Source organism: Mesitornis unicolor, unplaced genomic scaffold (assembly GCF_000695765.1).
Source record: "Mesitornis unicolor isolate BGI_N332 unplaced genomic scaffold, ASM69576v1 scaffold25608, whole genome shotgun sequence".
Lineage (NCBI taxonomy): Eukaryota > Metazoa > Chordata > Aves > Mesitornithiformes > Mesitornithidae > Mesitornis > Mesitornis unicolor.
This window is the reverse complement of record NW_010204246.1, coordinates 5,346-19,777: the sequence shown is the minus strand read 5'-3', so window position 1 is coordinate 19,777 and position 14,432 is coordinate 5,346. Positions and strand designations below refer to the sequence as shown.

General features: G+C 41.7%; 2 protein-coding genes across 2 annotated transcripts in view; one reads left to right on the top strand and one right to left on the bottom strand.

Moving 5' to 3' along the window:
• ATP6V1C2 (ATPase, H+ transporting, lysosomal 42kDa, V1 subunit C2) overlaps positions 1 to 4,391 on the top strand; it is a 16,309-nt gene extending 11,918 nt beyond the window's left edge. The window contains exons 7-13 of the mRNA XM_010191001.1: positions 21 to 119; positions 1,198 to 1,266; positions 2,107 to 2,199; positions 2,428 to 2,521; positions 2,858 to 2,955; positions 3,337 to 3,466; positions 4,296 to 4,391. Of these exons, the coding sequence (XP_010189303.1) occupies positions 21 to 119; positions 1,198 to 1,266; positions 2,107 to 2,199; positions 2,428 to 2,521; positions 2,858 to 2,955; positions 3,337 to 3,466; positions 4,296 to 4,391 (679 nt within the window). The remainder of the gene's footprint in view (positions 1 to 20; positions 120 to 1,197; positions 1,267 to 2,106; positions 2,200 to 2,427; positions 2,522 to 2,857; positions 2,956 to 3,336; positions 3,467 to 4,295) is intronic.
• A 1,310-nt stretch (positions 4,392 to 5,701) lies between these two features.
• Positions 5,702 to 14,432, bottom strand: part of PDIA6 (protein disulfide isomerase family A, member 6) — an 11,917-nt gene continuing 3,186 nt past the window's right edge. Inside the window, exons 4-13 of the mRNA XM_010191002.1 lie at positions 14,238 to 14,364; positions 13,635 to 13,741; positions 12,288 to 12,421; positions 11,771 to 11,885; positions 11,018 to 11,158; positions 9,758 to 9,842; positions 9,592 to 9,664; positions 8,481 to 8,639; positions 6,932 to 7,028; positions 5,702 to 6,184 (exon numbers count right to left, since the gene is read on the bottom strand). Of these exons, the coding sequence (XP_010189304.1) occupies positions 6,116 to 6,184; positions 6,932 to 7,028; positions 8,481 to 8,639; positions 9,592 to 9,664; positions 9,758 to 9,842; positions 11,018 to 11,158; positions 11,771 to 11,885; positions 12,288 to 12,421; positions 13,635 to 13,741; positions 14,238 to 14,364 (1,107 nt within the window). The 3' untranslated portion in view covers positions 5,702 to 6,115. The remainder of the gene's footprint in view (positions 6,185 to 6,931; positions 7,029 to 8,480; positions 8,640 to 9,591; positions 9,665 to 9,757; positions 9,843 to 11,017; positions 11,159 to 11,770; positions 11,886 to 12,287; positions 12,422 to 13,634; positions 13,742 to 14,237; positions 14,365 to 14,432) is intronic.

Here is a 14,432-nt window from a genome sequence, read left to right as displayed (position 1 = left end):
CTTTTTCTTCCTCACTGTAGGGGAAATCTGCTGACCCGAACCCTAGCAGACATAGTGCATAAAGAAGACTTTGTTCTGAATTCTGAGTACCTTATCACGCTGCTCGTTGTGGTGCCAAAGTAAGGCAATAGTGCGTGCAGACGCGCTTGACGTGGTGTTGAGTTTCAGGTCTGAGCACCAGATCCGGACGATTCTGGGTCAGGCTGGGGCAGTGCTGCGACTGGGGCACAGGTGGAGCTGTCAGCAGAGAGGAAAGAGGCAGTGCTGGCACAAAAAGAAAGGAAAAAAGATTGCTCTGAACTCAGCAGGACAGAATCGGGATGTGGGTTTTTAAAGCTTACAGAGTGGGTTCTCAAGCATCCTCCTGGCAGAAAGATGAGTATGAGGAGTATGAGTGAAAAAAAAAAAGAGAAAAACAGATTATTGCTGGAGCTTAGCCAATTTATAAAAGGAATTAGACCTGCCAAGCTCACAAGGCCTTTGCTGGCTGTGTATTTGTAAGTGCCTGCCATCATCATCAGTTGTGAAGTTACATGATGTCCTTCTCAGAAGCCTACACAAAACTTTTCCTCTCCATAAAGCCCTGTCCCAACATGCACACATACAGTACTATCATTTTTCTGTCCATGAAAACTATGTAACACAAACCTATCTGAGATAAGTTTGTTGAGTTTATTATCAGTACATTCTTTCACATTCCCCCTATAAATGGACATCTCGCTTTGCAAACTCTTCCCATCCACTTGACCTCTTTCTCCCAGTGCTGACACTTGTCATGTTGGCAGTGCAGCACCAGATCAGCTCTGGGATTGCACATAGCAGATGTACCACACCTACCCATGGGCCAGGAGCAGCTTGTGCAGGGGTCCCAGAGCATGAGGTGCTCTGTGGCAGCCTGGAAACATGTGCCAAAAGCCACAATCTTCCCACTGTCAGCTTCCTGCTCTGAGCCCTTCCTCGTGCCAAGACCCAAAGTGAAGACTGAGGGTGCAGTGTTGAGGGAAACCTCTCCCTAGCTGGTGACTGGGAGAGGAAAGGATAGGACGAGTTTAATGTATCTTAACCACATAACCCAGCACAAAGAGCTCCAGCCCTTCTACCCTAAGCCATTAGCTTAACTAACTATATTTATCAACACTTATTTGCTTTCTAGTATATAGTATTTATTTACCATGCTTTGTTTTGTGTTGCTCAAAGGTCAAGCTACATACAGTGGCAGAAGACCTATGAATCCCTCTCTGATATGGTAGTGCCTCGCTCCACCAAGTAAGTGAAATTCCAGTTTAAGATCCCTGTTTCAGACCCTCAAATTGCTGGATCCTGGAAGGAATCATTTGTCTAATACATGGGCTCCATGTTAACATATAGATTTGCCTGTTCTCAATTGAAATAAAAAATTACTCTGTTGAAGGGAAGTGCATTACTTTTTTTCTCTATCAGCTTGTTCTGCCCTTTTCCAGTAATGTGGTTCCTGGTTACAGCAATCCAGGCATAATTCAGACACATGCAATCACATACAACTTTATGGAAACTATTTTTTACAAAGATATAAAGACTATCTTTGCATCTTTAATTGCTTCCTGCTGTAGAAAAGGATAATCCAGCATACTGTCATTTGCATTAGCAAATGCCATACTAACACTTATCCTTTCACCTGCAGTAAAAAAATCCTTCCTAGGAATTAATATTTCACTGCTCACACAGACCATGAAGTCTAATCCAGGGCACAGGAGGTGATGGTGATATTATCCAAAATGGAAGAAGTGGAAAGCACAGAGAGAGAAGAAAGCTGTGTGCTATTGCTTGTCTGAAACACCCAAATGCACGAAAAGTGGAAGAACTTTACCAGGAAACAGAGAAAAATCAGGCAGACAGAATGTGTGTGTACTATGATGAGTTCAGGAACAACTCATGGGAGTTTTGCATTGGAGATAGCATTGCTGGTGCTAGTAAAGTCTTTGTTCCCTATTTCAGTCACAGCAGTTCTTGAAAAGCAGGGTGGTGCTCAGTATCATAAACAACAAATAGAACTGCAAAAGAGGAAGGGTAAAGAAAGCATGAGGAATTTGCCATGCCAAATCACAGCAGTGGACTTCCTTCCCACAGAATGATTGCTGAGGATGCGGAGGGAGGACTCTTCACTGTGACTCTGTTTAGAAAAGTGATGGATGACTTCAAGGCTAAAGCCAGGGAGAACAGGTAAGAAGCACTGGTTGCTAGGCAGGCCAGGCTGGCAAGCAGATGATGGGGATAAGGTGAGGCTTGTTCTGTGTGCAGTACAGCTGAACCTGTCACTGGTTTTTAGGACTTCTTTACTGTTTGGGCTGCTGCTGGCCCTACAGCCACTGAGAAGGCAGGGTAGGAAGGAATGGTGGCAGCAGATGCAGTGATCCTATAACTACAACTACAGATGTCATTAAATTGTAGGTTCATGGTTCGAGAATTTTATTTTGATGAGAAGGAACTGAAATGTGAAAAGGAAGAGCTGATGAAATTAGCTTCTGATAAGAAACAACAATATGTAAGTAGCACATCAAGTTGATGGCCCACATGATGACAGCCTTTGCTTGCCTAAGCACCGCTCACTCAGAAATGGCTTTATGGTTCCAACAGACTCCTGTGAGGTCCATTTTGCCCAGAAAACCGAGACACAGGATAGATAACAAAATTTGCCCAGAAAACCAAGACAGGATAGATAACACAAGTTGCCCAAGGTCACTTGAGTTACTGATAAACTGGGAGCCACTAATAGGCTGCCTGAGAATGATCCCAGCAGCCTGTGATGGCTTCAGTGGTGTTAGCTGTGGAGCTGCTTCACACAACGAGGGGATCACAACACTTGTGTGTGTTCTCACAGGGCCCGTTACTGCGCTGGCTGAAGGTGAACTTCAGTGAAGCGTTTGTGGCTTGGATTCACGTGAAAGCCTTGAGAGTTTTTGTTGAATCTGTCTTGAGGTAAGCGGATAAACATGCAGTGCCACCAGAGATTCCTGTAGAAGTCAAAATGTACAGCTCTCTTCCTGGGGCAGTTCCTTCATAGGAGAGAGCATTTCTTACACACCAAGCTCCAGAAGCTCACAGGAAAGAATACAGAGGACTACAAAGAAAGATGGCATACAAAGTTGATGAAAAACAGTTCTTTGGGGGCACTTACAGGGAAGTGGAAAAGAGAAAGATGCTGTTTTGTTGGCTTTTGGCTTAAAAAAGTAAATGAGTGAGATCATGCACTGCAGAAACTATCAGCTGGCAAGACAGGAGACTGAAGAGGGAGAAGGGCAGGAGTGGAGAGGTGTGCCCCTTCCCAGCAGATGACTGTGTATGTTGATGTGTTTCAAGGTACGGCCTCCCAGTGAATTTCCAAGCAATGCTGCTACAGCCAAATAGGAAGTCTGTAAAGCGCCTGAGAGATGTCCTGAACGTGGTCTTCAAACACCTGGATGAAGTTGCAGCAGCAAGCATCATGGATGTACGTATTTGGACTACAACTGCAGGTGCTGTAGCTTGTCTCAGTTTAGCCAAATTAACACCTTCACCATCCAGGGGCTAAAGCACGCATCTCCTCACACCCTGCAGTGCTGGGATGCCAGGATGCAGCTCTAATCTGTGGTTACAGATTGGATTAGGGTAAGAGGTAGGCTCAGACTATGATGGAGATGGATACAGATTGCTTACATTTTCTGTTGAAGCATCTGATGTTTACAGCCACTGGACTGATATAGGTCTGTTCAGTTAGGTCAGCTCCTCTAGGTAAACAGCTTCAAGTCCTCCATAAACATTCAGATCAACACAAGCAAGAAAAATGAATTCATAACTAAATGCTAGGACTGTGACACCCCTGTCCCCTGTAAAAGGCTGTCATTGACTTAATACCTCAATGTAGGACTTCAGCAAGCAGCAGTACTTGCTTTCTTCCTCCCCATATCTTGAACGCATGAACAACTTATGATAAACCAGTAGGCACTAAAACAGCCCAAAACCAGCAACCGTAAGATTCCCAGTGCATGAAGGGAGGAGAAACAAATGAGTCGTTCTAGAGCAGACGCTTACAAAAATGCTACACAATGCATGTTCATAAAGTCACAACCAAGCATAAATTCTCAGTGCTATCTGCATTAGGCAGCCTGAAAACACCAAGCAAACACTAAGTTCTCAGTGGTGAATTCCCCATCTTAAGCACAGCAAACACAAAATTCCATTCTACCTGTGAAAGAGGTGTGCAAAAGCAATCTACTGTAACTTGAAACTGTGCAACTTCTTGTCTGACGGTACTAAAGTCATGTTGTTTCCTGTTGCAGCCTGGCATGGACATTCCTGGTTTACAACTGAGTAATCAAGAATACTACCCTTATGTCTATTTCAAGATTGACCTCAGTCTTCTTGACTGCAGTTAAGAAGAAATTACTCAAGGTTCGTATCTTAATTTTCAAGACCCCAATGTTACAGTAAAACAATCTTTAGCTGCTGGAAGTCAAATTAAAATGCAGATGTTGTAGCAGGATAATTGCATAAGATCTTCCTACCACTTCCAGTAATTTTTACAGTAACTCAGTTTTAAAAACATATTTCAGAGGCAAGAGGTACTACGGTAATATTTATTTTTTTTGTAAGTTACAAAGATGGAATATCTATTGGACTTGAAATAAAACAATTTAAAAAGTGTGGTGGCTAGTGAATATACTAAGTGTATACAGCACTGTTCTCCTAGCAAAGCAAACTTAAAAAATAACAAAAATTTTTTAAAAAACCAAAACAAAAAGTAGAAAGCAACACAGCAAAACCCAAAGTTGTTTGGTTTTTTTTTTAATTTAAAAAAGAAGAGCTTAAGAAAGATCCTCAGAACTGCTGTGGAACTTACTGTAGTATGACTTACAGTCCCAAATACTCATAAGTTTAGTTTTTGCCAAGACATTTCAGATAGAACAGCTCCATTGGATCTCATCTGCTGGATGATTTAAGAGCTGGAGCACATTTCCTGCACCAAATCAGCAGTCACGTTACTGTGGGCCACCAGTGTTTCTTATGCTGCCTCATAGGGATGAGCTACGAGCGATCTCTTACAGACACCAGGTGACAAATACCCATATCAAGTTATTTCCTTGAAAGGAGGGAAACTTTCAGTTCTTTGATTCCTTACTTAAAAACAAGCTGATCACATGAAGGTCACTTCACTAGACACAAGACATGGAGAGCAACAAAATATAATAATATTTTTATTGAAAAGCAGCTGTAGCCATCCCCCATTCCCAGTCCTGATTCCCCTTCCAAGGGGACAGCAATTTCAAATCAAAACAATGCCAGATGGAAAGTGAGGAAATATTAGATACAATTTGCTGGAGACAAATTTCTTTAGCACCTGGGAATCCTCATGTCCTAAAATGGGGATTAGCTTCACTGCTAATCCTGGGGAAAAGACCAGCAGCTCCTAGCGCCTCCCATGGCAGCAGCCACCCCGTTTCCATGGTACTGATGATCTTACAAAGTCTGGCACAAAGAATGAGAAAGCCCCTGAGAAGGAATAGGAAAAGGAAGACTAAAGAGCATTTAAACTAAGATTGTCCATCTAATGAGATCATTCACAGCAAGGGGGTGGTTTAGGACTCCCTTCTGCACCAGTCTCTTGTACAGCTCATTTTTCAAGAGTCATCCAAAATGGGACAGCTTTTGTCACGTGCACCCTTGTTACTCTATACAGGACTAACACTGCATGTCAAAAATATTTTGTTTTATTCTTTAATTGAAACAGAAGCTGACCAGATTCTACCTCCATGAAAACAAAAAAAATCACATTTAAAATTGGTTACACTAACAGCCTCCAGTAACACTCAAACAGCACACTATCAACAAAATAAAAGCCAAGATGTTCCAAAGAAATATTCATGTTGTCCTCAAAGTATTTGTTACACAGAATACAATCAAGTTTACTGGTTATGACAATTCATAGAATTTCTGCAATGTCTTCTTGAGATGCGTACAGTTCACTGCTGCAGTGCATCAAATAGCACAGCGTGTCATGTGCTATTTCTCCATAAAAAGGCCACTGGAATATCCATCTGATTGTGAACCAGGTTGCAAACTGCTGCGCAAACTCTCCCAAGAAAAGAAGTTCCTGAAGATCTCACAGCTCATCTTTATCCCAGTCATCCAGATCCACATCACTGAGATCAATATCATCTTCAACTGGAAGCTGTGAAAAAGGGAAGGTTTTGAGGATATGTTGTTTAGGAGCATTTAACACCAAGACATCACTGACTTTGAAAGACATTTACTTCATCCTGAGAGTAAAGCTCTTTCCTGTCCTCTCTTTCATTCATAAAAACTCAAGGTGTAAGCACAGGATGAGTGATCAGAGTTTAGACTAGAGGGTTGTTTTCTACTAATAAAAATACTCCAGATAGAGGCAAATACAGATAAACTTAACAAAACTACAACTATATTCTGTATTTTAATTCCATCTGAAGTAGATCAAAGGATTGTAGTAACTGTTTTTTACAGCAAAGTTGAACCTTAAGAAAATACTTAATCACTGTGTTACTTATTTCACGGGCTTTACCTTACAAACTTTCTGACATTAAGACTTTGATGGTAAGGTTGCCATTTTGCAGAACCAAGGTTTCCACAACATTCAGGTCCTGAATGCATACACTACCACCTCCCTTACTCAGCATAGGTAATAACACATTTCAGCCTCAAGGGATTCAACTTTCATATTGCATCCTAACAGCTAGGCAGGAGCATCTGTCCACAATGTCAGATGATGAATCTGGTGTTTGGTCTGGTGGCAGAATTTATATAATGGGAAAACATCAACACAACTTGCCAGTGTCTTTGAAGAATGTGAATTTTCACGTTGCTAGTTATTAGTCTCTCTATCCAATCACTAGTGAACCTAGCAAAGCATCAGCGGCACTTTTAGAGACGGAGCACCTCTTACCTCACCATCTTTGCCATCCCAAGGTTCAACTGAATGAATTTTAGGGAAAGCTCCACCACCTACCGGTGCTGTAGAGCCACGACCAACAGATAGTTCCCTGAGGAAAAAAACCACTAAAAGTTAAATTTATGAAATTTCTCCAGCCTCCATCCACCTGGAATAGAGAAAAGAAAGTCAACTTTGAGATCTGCTTACATCTCTTGAAGCAAATCTAAACTGTTTGGAAGCAAAAGCTTTTCAAACTGAGAAGAATATGATAGAGCCTGTAAGGCAGCACTGCAAATTTACAATTGGATCCAAAGAGAAACTGTGAGCTATGCTGTTTCACATTTCAGCAGTGTAACAATCATGGACAAACACAGCCCTTTAACAGTATGTGGTGTGTCACTTAAGGCAACTCAAGAGGTGCCTATGATTCTAGTTTTGGAAGTCACTTGTAACTGTTACTTGAAATCGCTAGTGATCAGTGATCTTTTTAGTGGAGACTAAACCTCCATGGGTTACAATGGGTATGAGGCAACCAGCTTCTGCTTTGAGGCACTCCATCCTGCACTTGCTGGTAGGCTTGCTCAAGAAGCCCAGTATTAAAATCCTGAAGAGCTAAACCCTTTGCATTCCTTTCAGAGGCCAATAAGACTGAATAAGCATTCCTACCTAGGTGGTGTCTATAAAACGTTTATACTCTTCTCAGTGCTTGTTTCCTTACTTTTGGTCAGCACTGCTGAGACTGCCTATTAGATTACAAAAGCTGCAGGCAGCAAGCAGAATTACCAACCAGCTGCACCAACTGTGGTTGTATTGCTTTCTCTAGGCAGCACAGCTGGGCAGAAGTGTCAAGTAAGTGATTATTCTGACAAGTACTGCTCTACAGTAAAGACAATACCAAACCAAACATCTAACACAATATAAGCTGTTAAGTTGGCTTAAGAATTCTTCTCAGCACTGGCTCTTGCCTAACTACAAGAGGCAGCTTCAGGGAACTTGAGCTGAGCAGAGAGCTATTCAATTTTTGGATGGATTGTTTCAGCTTCCTCAAGTAGTTTATCAGATGCCAGGAAAATGGGGAAGGGGAGGGTGAAGAAAGGACTGGACCGAACCAGAAAGATGAACAGCAACATACAAAGCCTCAAGAGCTTCAACAGCACCCATTCAAATTCCCAAACTGTGAACTTTGCAATTACTAATCAGAATGCACCATTTTAATTAAGCAGTATTGATTACCAAGTCCCATTAATTTCTTGGGTTACCAAAGAACCAGAATTTTTCAAGAGCAAAGCTCACTTCTGTTTTCAACGTGTTTTCAAAAGTTGCACCAAAACTACCATTAAAGTCTAAATGGCAAATCTCTTAATTCTGTCTACCACAAAAAGGTAGTGACTGCTTTATTTGTTGCAATTGCCACTGAAATCCTTCCTTAACTCCAGTGAATGCTTGTCATCTTAATGCTCTTAACTGTGTAAGTCTCATCTGATCCAGGAGAGCCTGATTTTGGTCTGAAGAGTCACAGCCCCAGTTACAGAAAGATTTAAGTCACTTCAAGTTTTCATACCTGAGAAACTCGTTAATCCCTTGCTCACTGAATGACCCTTTCAGAAGCGCAAATTTCATCTTCCGAGCATTAACAGCTGCCATTGCTGGATACCCAAAGCCTCCAATCCCCAAAGAGCTCTCAAGATCTGACTGAGCACCTGCTTCTGTCCACAACCACCTTAAGGAAAAGAGGAAACAGAACATGAATAATTAGGATAGACACTACAGTCATTTTGAGGTCACAATATTCTGCAACCTTGCTGGGTTGCAACTGAACTGCCCCGACAGTGTCAACTGTTACTGAAGTCAGTAGGGAACAGCAGGGCCCCAGTTTTCAACCATGTAACAGAAGAAAGCCCCTCCTCAACAGCACCTCTAGGCCTGCCCCACACTCATAGCCACTGAAAGCTGGATTGGAAGAACAGCCAAAAAAGACAGTCCAGGGAAAGAACTATGTTACCAACCTGAACAAATTGCTACATTTTAGCCTATATTAAGCAAGGTTTAAAATGGCAGAGGTCACAGATCTAAATAAGACAAAGTACTGCCGAAAGTAGAAGATTTATGGCCAAAGACTGCTAGACCAATATTTCACTCCGTATTCGCTCTTCATTGGTCAGGTCTCAGTTCCTCTAATGTTGAACAAGTCCTCTGAGGAGCCTCTGGAATCAGCCAATCTCAGCATTTCCCCCCATGCTTTCATGCCATTTTGCCCCCTTTTCACAGCAGTCAGTGTGTCAGAACAACTCTCACTCCCCAGAGAAGACCCAGACATGCTAACCTCCACTTGAGAGGAGGTGGAGAAAAGACAAAGCCTGCTGGCCTACTTCTTTGAGAGCATGAAAATATTTTAACATTCAGGACAAGAGGAGAAGATGCTCAATCTGATCTCATTAATGCTTAGATATCACTTGTAAATGCAGGATTCGAGAAGTGGATGGAAAGAAATAAAAGTAATCAGCAGTTTATTCTAAAACCACAGCATCCCCTCCTACACTAGTTAGTGAAATACCAAGATATATATCTTGAACTCTTATCCACAGACAAATCACTATCATACAAATTCTATCCTGTTACATCTAAAGAAGCTCACATCTTTTCCAGAACAACCAGTCGATAATGACACTTACCCCCACATTTTCTTTTTGTATTTTTCAGCCATTTTTAACATGACATCCAGGTAAGAATTCCTCCCTGAGGCTCCTGTATTTTAGACAGAATTGGACAAGTTAAAAAACACAACTACATGCTTTAATAGACAAAACTATATAGAAGTCTGCCTGCTTGTATGTCTACCTGTGTCAAGAATATGAGGCAGGACAGAAATTATGCAGAGCTGATGAGCATCACAGGTCGTCTTCAGAACATCTTCACTAATTATCTAGAAGAAAGTAGCAGAAAGTCAATGAGAGTAAGACTTGGTTACCCAGCTGTGACTGCACTTCCCTCCAAGAGCCTATCAATTCTATCCTACAAGGTAATAAGCATTGAAACAACTTGACACAAAAGCTTACAAGCCTCTCCTGTTTCACTGGTCTTCTATTAGACTTGCAGCAACAGGAAAGTAAGTAGCACCAAATAAGGCTTACAGAGAGCACAGCGAGATGTCACTTCTTGCTCAAACTCACTGTCCTTGGACCTGGGCTGGAAGCAGCACAGCCAGACCTACACACATGCCTGCAGGTTTCACTCATGGTACGGCTACCATAAAGACAGCCAGCACGGTGCAGCATTTGCTGAAGATGAGGACATTAAATTGACACGAACAGAGCAATATCAGTTTTGTGTGATCTACCTTAAAAATGAATCAACCCATTTATCTACATCAGTGGTTTCCAAACTTTGATTGTGCACCCCTACCGGTAAAAATATTTCTAAGCACACAGCCTTGATATATGTGTATCAATTATATACATGTACTACTGTAGTAACATTATGTACAAAATAAAGCATACAGAAAATAGACACTTTCAAAAGGATTACAAAGATGAAGTAACCACCATTTAAAATTATGTTTTTAAAATATATATTAATGGTACAATTTTTTTTAATTCCTGAACGTCAATGAATTGTCTTGCATGCACCCCACTTTGGAGACAACTCATCACCATTTCAAATCTACCAACATCAAGCTGAATCTTAGAAGTCACCATACAGAGGGTGGAGTTTTTTGGACCACAAGTAAGATTACTCATCATGAAACTCCTAGCAGACAGCTTACAAATGACAAAACCTGGCCCTCTTGTAAGAAAAAAGACGACGCACAGAACCCAACTTTTTCACTTGTTCCTGAAGAGAGGATTCATACACCCTGGTACCATCCTGTCAGTGCCTTCCCTGTATCAATTCTGATAATCTTTCAGTTAACAACAAATTCACAGTAAAAATTAAGTGACAGGAAGCTGAACAATCAGGTTTGTCATCCTTGACCTTCTCCTGCTAAACACTGCACAAGCAGCACACTTAGGCTGTTTTATTTACAGTTAATGTAGTCCTGTAAAAACTGCTCCAAAGAATATGATGGAAAAGCAGCTTGAGAAAATGATGCGCATGTACCTCTAGGAGCTCAGGTGGTGGTGCATTATCAGAAAACAGATCCAGAGCACGAGCAATGATATCAGATCTAGTTCTCCCACCATCATAATCAACAGGTTCTTCTCCTTTCTGGAAGATTTTAATGGTGGGAAATCCACGAATCTGCAAAACAAGTTTAAACCATCAGCTCAAATAAACCTAATTATTTACGGTGGAAGTTAGCTGCTACTCCGATGTGTTCTAAAGAGAAAGGGAAGAGATTTAACATCTATATGAAATCAAGTCTCACAGCATGTTACGACTGAACTTCAACAAATCTGTAGGTTCCTACTTGTGCAGTAATTCAAAACAAGGTTAACAGACTGAAATGCTGATCTGGGCAGCTAACACTGTTGGTGTGATCCCTGATAACTGGCTCCAAAATGTACAGGTATGTGTGTGGGTTCTGAAGATGCCCTGCCAGTATACACACAGTCTGAAAGGAGAGACCTCTCACTTCAAGTGATAAAGCTATACAAGAACTTCTAGAAATACACAGCCTTTTTCACCAGCAATGTCCAGATTTATTCCTTCCCTCTCACCCCATTTATTTATAATGTTACTGACATTCATGAATGAATGGTTTGTGAAAAAATGGTACATGTCACTTAATATTATTTTAAGCACAAGACATTTAAGTGGTACCAGATTATGGAACAGTTCAGTAAATGCTAAAGGGAAAGCTGACTTACTAGAGATCAAAATGAAACGGTAACCACTGCAGAGCACACTCACCCCATATCGGCCTGCCAGCATCTGATTGACTGTTGCATCCACTGCAGCCAGCTTTACTTTTCCCTTTGTTTGTTCCTTCACCTCAGTGGCAGCAGCTGCCCATTCTGGCTCCAGGCTGAAAAACAGAGAGCATGAGTGCTCCAGCTCTCTTAGAGCTAACAAAAGTATACTACATTAATTCCAACATGATGGACCATACCTCACTCAGGAAAAAAAAAAAGTTTCTGCAGAGAATGACAGCCAGGAGGGTTATTCTAAATGAGACTGAAAAGGTTAATGTAACTTCTGGATCTTATCTTCTCTAGTAAATGGGAACTTTACTGCTAAAGAGGAGTGCAGCCAGAGCAGCACCAAGGTGCCCTGAGAATGAGAAACCCACACATTTTGATTAAAATACCTTACAGAAAACCCCACTTCTGACATATCAGAGATGCAAAGTCTCCTTTAGGGCATTAAGGGTATCACACAAAAACAAGCGCTAATGGGAACTGAATCATCAAAGAAAAATCTCATTTACTTTTTGCAATGCCCACACCATGGGGCATAAAACTCCACCATCCACACATCCTCACTATTGATGACGTTCTTATCAAAGCTGTCATCAGTCAGCTCAATCACATCCTTCTTATCTCCACCTCCGCTCTCTCGACTCTGTAAGAAACAAACAGACCCTCACATAAGAGATACCCAAATTTGGTGTCCCACACAAGCCATCTCCTGTGTGTCACGTTGTACCAAATGGTCTTTATTTGGATGAGATACAAAACAGGCAGTGTTAGGTCACACAACTTTCCCATTTTAGAACCGACAATACACACAGCCTACTCCCACAGCACTTTCAAGAAACAGCAAGTGAACCTTCTCTTAGAAAAAGAGAAATCAGGTCAAACTGACTAACAGGAAGACATGAGAACACTTCCCCAGTTCTTCATGCTCAGATCTGTCCCAAAAATAAAGTGCTCCCCAATCACCCCAGTCCACTATGCCTTCATTTCCATGCAAAACAAACATGTGAGTGTTATGCACACTACAGGCTACAGTCCACCCAGGTCTTCTGTTTGGCCAACCTGAGGGTGTCAGTGTACTTGCTCCATGATTTAGAAACAGCAGTACAAGCTAGAAGCTTCAGGGAGAAAGCAAGCAAGCAAACTCCAGAAAAACAGTACCAAATTAAAAAAACCTTCATCCATCTGCCAGCAGGTCTGGGGAGGTGACCTTTCCTTCTGCTCAGCACTGTGATAGATACCCCGAGTGCTGGGTCTAGAGTTCTGAGCTCCCCAGTATAAGAGGCATGCACACAATGAAGCAAGTCCAACCAAGGGTCAAAGCTTATTAAGAGCTTTGAGCACCTGACATATAATAAGAGGTTGAGAAAGCTGGGACTGCTCAGCTGGAAAGAAAGAAGGGTCAGCAATGGATCCTATCCATGTATATAAATACTCGAGTGGAGGGGGGTAAAGAAAGCAAAGGCAGACTCTTCTCTGCAGTGGCCAGTGACAGGATGAAAGAGTATAAGTACCAGAATGTAAATTAAACTAAAGAGAAAACTTAAATTAAACTAAATTAAAACTAAACTAATTAAACTAAAGAGAAAACTTTTCTACTGTGAGGGTGGTCAAACACTGGAACAGGTTGCCCAAAGAGTGGAGTCCATGTGGAGTCTCAGTCTTTGGAGATACTCACAACACAACTGTGAGCAACCTGTTCTAAGCTGACCCTGCACTGGGCAGGGGGCTGGACTAGACAATCTCCAGAGGTCCCTTCCAACTTCAACCGTTCTATGAACTGAGTTAGGAACACAAGCTTTGATATCTGTACAGGACACTCTCCAGTTGAAATCAAACATACACATTCCCTCAAATACCTGCTTCCCAGAACTATATCCTCCACTTCTGCCACTAAGACGGTCTTTCACCAGCGACCGAAGAGCACTTAGAGCAGCATCGACAATAGCATCACTTGTCCTGCCACCTGCAATGCAACAAAATGAGTGATTAAAGCATCAAAAGGCCAGTTTATGGTCATCCTCTGACTTAATTATAAACTTAATATCCACTCACCCTAAGGATTTTTCAGGGAAAGCAGAACTGGGCTATCAGTGATGAGTTACTAGTGGTGGGATATCACTGACTTAAACACAAGTAGCAGGATTGACTTCACTCTACTTTCAACTACCCACCTTATCTGATGGGGGGGTGTCTGTTGCAAGCTCCAAGTTAATAGGAAGAAAGGAATAATGTTTGCAACTGCCTATCAAACTCCACCAGCTACAAACTGCAGTTGGGACTGTTAACTCACACTAAGTCACTCACAATTTGGTCAAACAAGTCCTACCGATCTGTCTCTCAGTTACTCCAAGCACTAGACAGGAAGGAAACACCATATAACAAAGCATTAACAGCTACCGTAATTACTGTATTCAGTGAGGTTTTTAGGCATGCAACATGTAAAAGAGCATCACATTTACCCTGATAATCCTCTGCTTTGTTTTTGTTGGCTCCAAATATCTTGATAGTTGGAAACCCTCTGACTCCATACTGTCCACCCAAGGACTGATGCTTATCTGCATCTACTGCACCTACTTTCACTACACCCTGTGGAAATAAAACAGAAATTAAGACAAGACTTCTACAGTGATTTAACACATTTTATACTCTGTGCA